Source organism: Atta colombica, unplaced genomic scaffold (assembly GCF_001594045.1).
Source record: "Atta colombica isolate Treedump-2 unplaced genomic scaffold, Acol1.0 scaffold226, whole genome shotgun sequence".
NCBI classification, from domain to species: Eukaryota; Metazoa; Arthropoda; class Insecta; order Hymenoptera; family Formicidae; genus Atta; species Atta colombica.
In genome coordinates this window covers 1,096,130-1,097,305 of record NW_017259323.1, presented here as the reverse complement: position 1 = coordinate 1,097,305, position 1,176 = coordinate 1,096,130, and the positions used below count along the sequence as shown (strand labels likewise).

The 1,176-nt window shown below is 28.7% G+C and overlaps 1 protein-coding gene across 1 annotated transcript in view; it reads left to right on the top strand.

Annotated features, from left to right (window-relative positions):
• Positions 1 to 801: 801 nt before the first annotated feature.
• The window catches only part of LOC108688186 (sodium channel protein Nach-like), a gene marked incomplete at its 5' end in the record, with an annotated part of 15,396 nt that continues 15,021 nt past the window's right edge, over positions 802 to 1,176 (top strand). Inside the window, one exon of the mRNA XM_018194332.1 lies at positions 802 to 934. Within this exon, the coding sequence (XP_018049821.1) occupies positions 802 to 934 (133 nt within the window). The remainder of the gene's footprint in view (positions 935 to 1,176) is intronic.

The window sequence follows — 1,176 nt, the reverse complement described above, 5'->3', positions numbered from 1 at the left end:
ACGCACAACACTAACGTTCTATATTCAAAAGATCTTAGTACAATGAAATTTTACTTCAGCAGGATTTATTTGGATATTGCTCATTCATTTAACAATGTAAACTCGCGCTCAAAAGTCAACTCGCATAATACGAATATCGGATTTTTATTAAAGCAATGATAAAAGCGATTTGCACAGACTATGCATGTGAGATTTTACAGATGCATACATTATAGCTCGCACATACAAGCGGAATGTATGATTAAAGTTATACAGTTTAATGAGCGTATACTAATTTTTCGTGAGATTAACGATACCACATTGGGTAAAGATTCTTGGATTCATAGTGGTCCGCACAAATCAAGTAATCCACAAATCACGATCCTGTTTTGCAGTACAAAACAAATGCGGTACTCTTTGCAAAAAAGAGAAAAAAGGAAAAAAAAATGTAATTCCATAAAATGCTGGAGTCACGTCGCGATACGGCGTCGCCAGTTGATTTAATGTACCGTTACGTGTGACGTTAATAGCGCGGTGCGAATTCGGTAATGAGCGTGTCGTGGTAAGAACAGGAACAAATTGTTGCTCGATATGTCGCTTGACTTCCAACACGTAAATCCATATTTTTGTCTCTAATATTGTTGTCTTTGGACTTTTAAATGTATAAATAAAAAAATATAATTAAAATAAATAAAAGTTTAAATACATAAAATAAGCGAATAGGATAAATAAAATAAACAAATAAAATAATAATAGCTTTAATCAAATAATGATATTTTTGCACTTGCCGTGTAATTAAATATATCTTTCAGAATTTTGTGGATTATTATACATTACACATTTATATCATTTTTGGTGTTTATGGTTTATATTTCCTATCATGAATTTATGACAACACCTTTAGTAACTTCCCCGGAGACAGATGATTATAAAACGACTCTTTTATCTTTTCCAGGTAAGATAAAGATTTCCCAAAATTTGTATATGTGTATTTATTTATATAAAGATTTACTTGATTTTTGATAATATAGTCAGTATAGTGTAAAATAAAAAGTTTATTTTTATATCTGTTTTATTGAAAACTTTTATGATGTATTTCAAACTAGGATTATTTATATCATGACAGATAGATATTTTTTTAGAAAGACTCAATTGTAATAATTATGAAAATCAAATTTATATATTTTTATATATTTA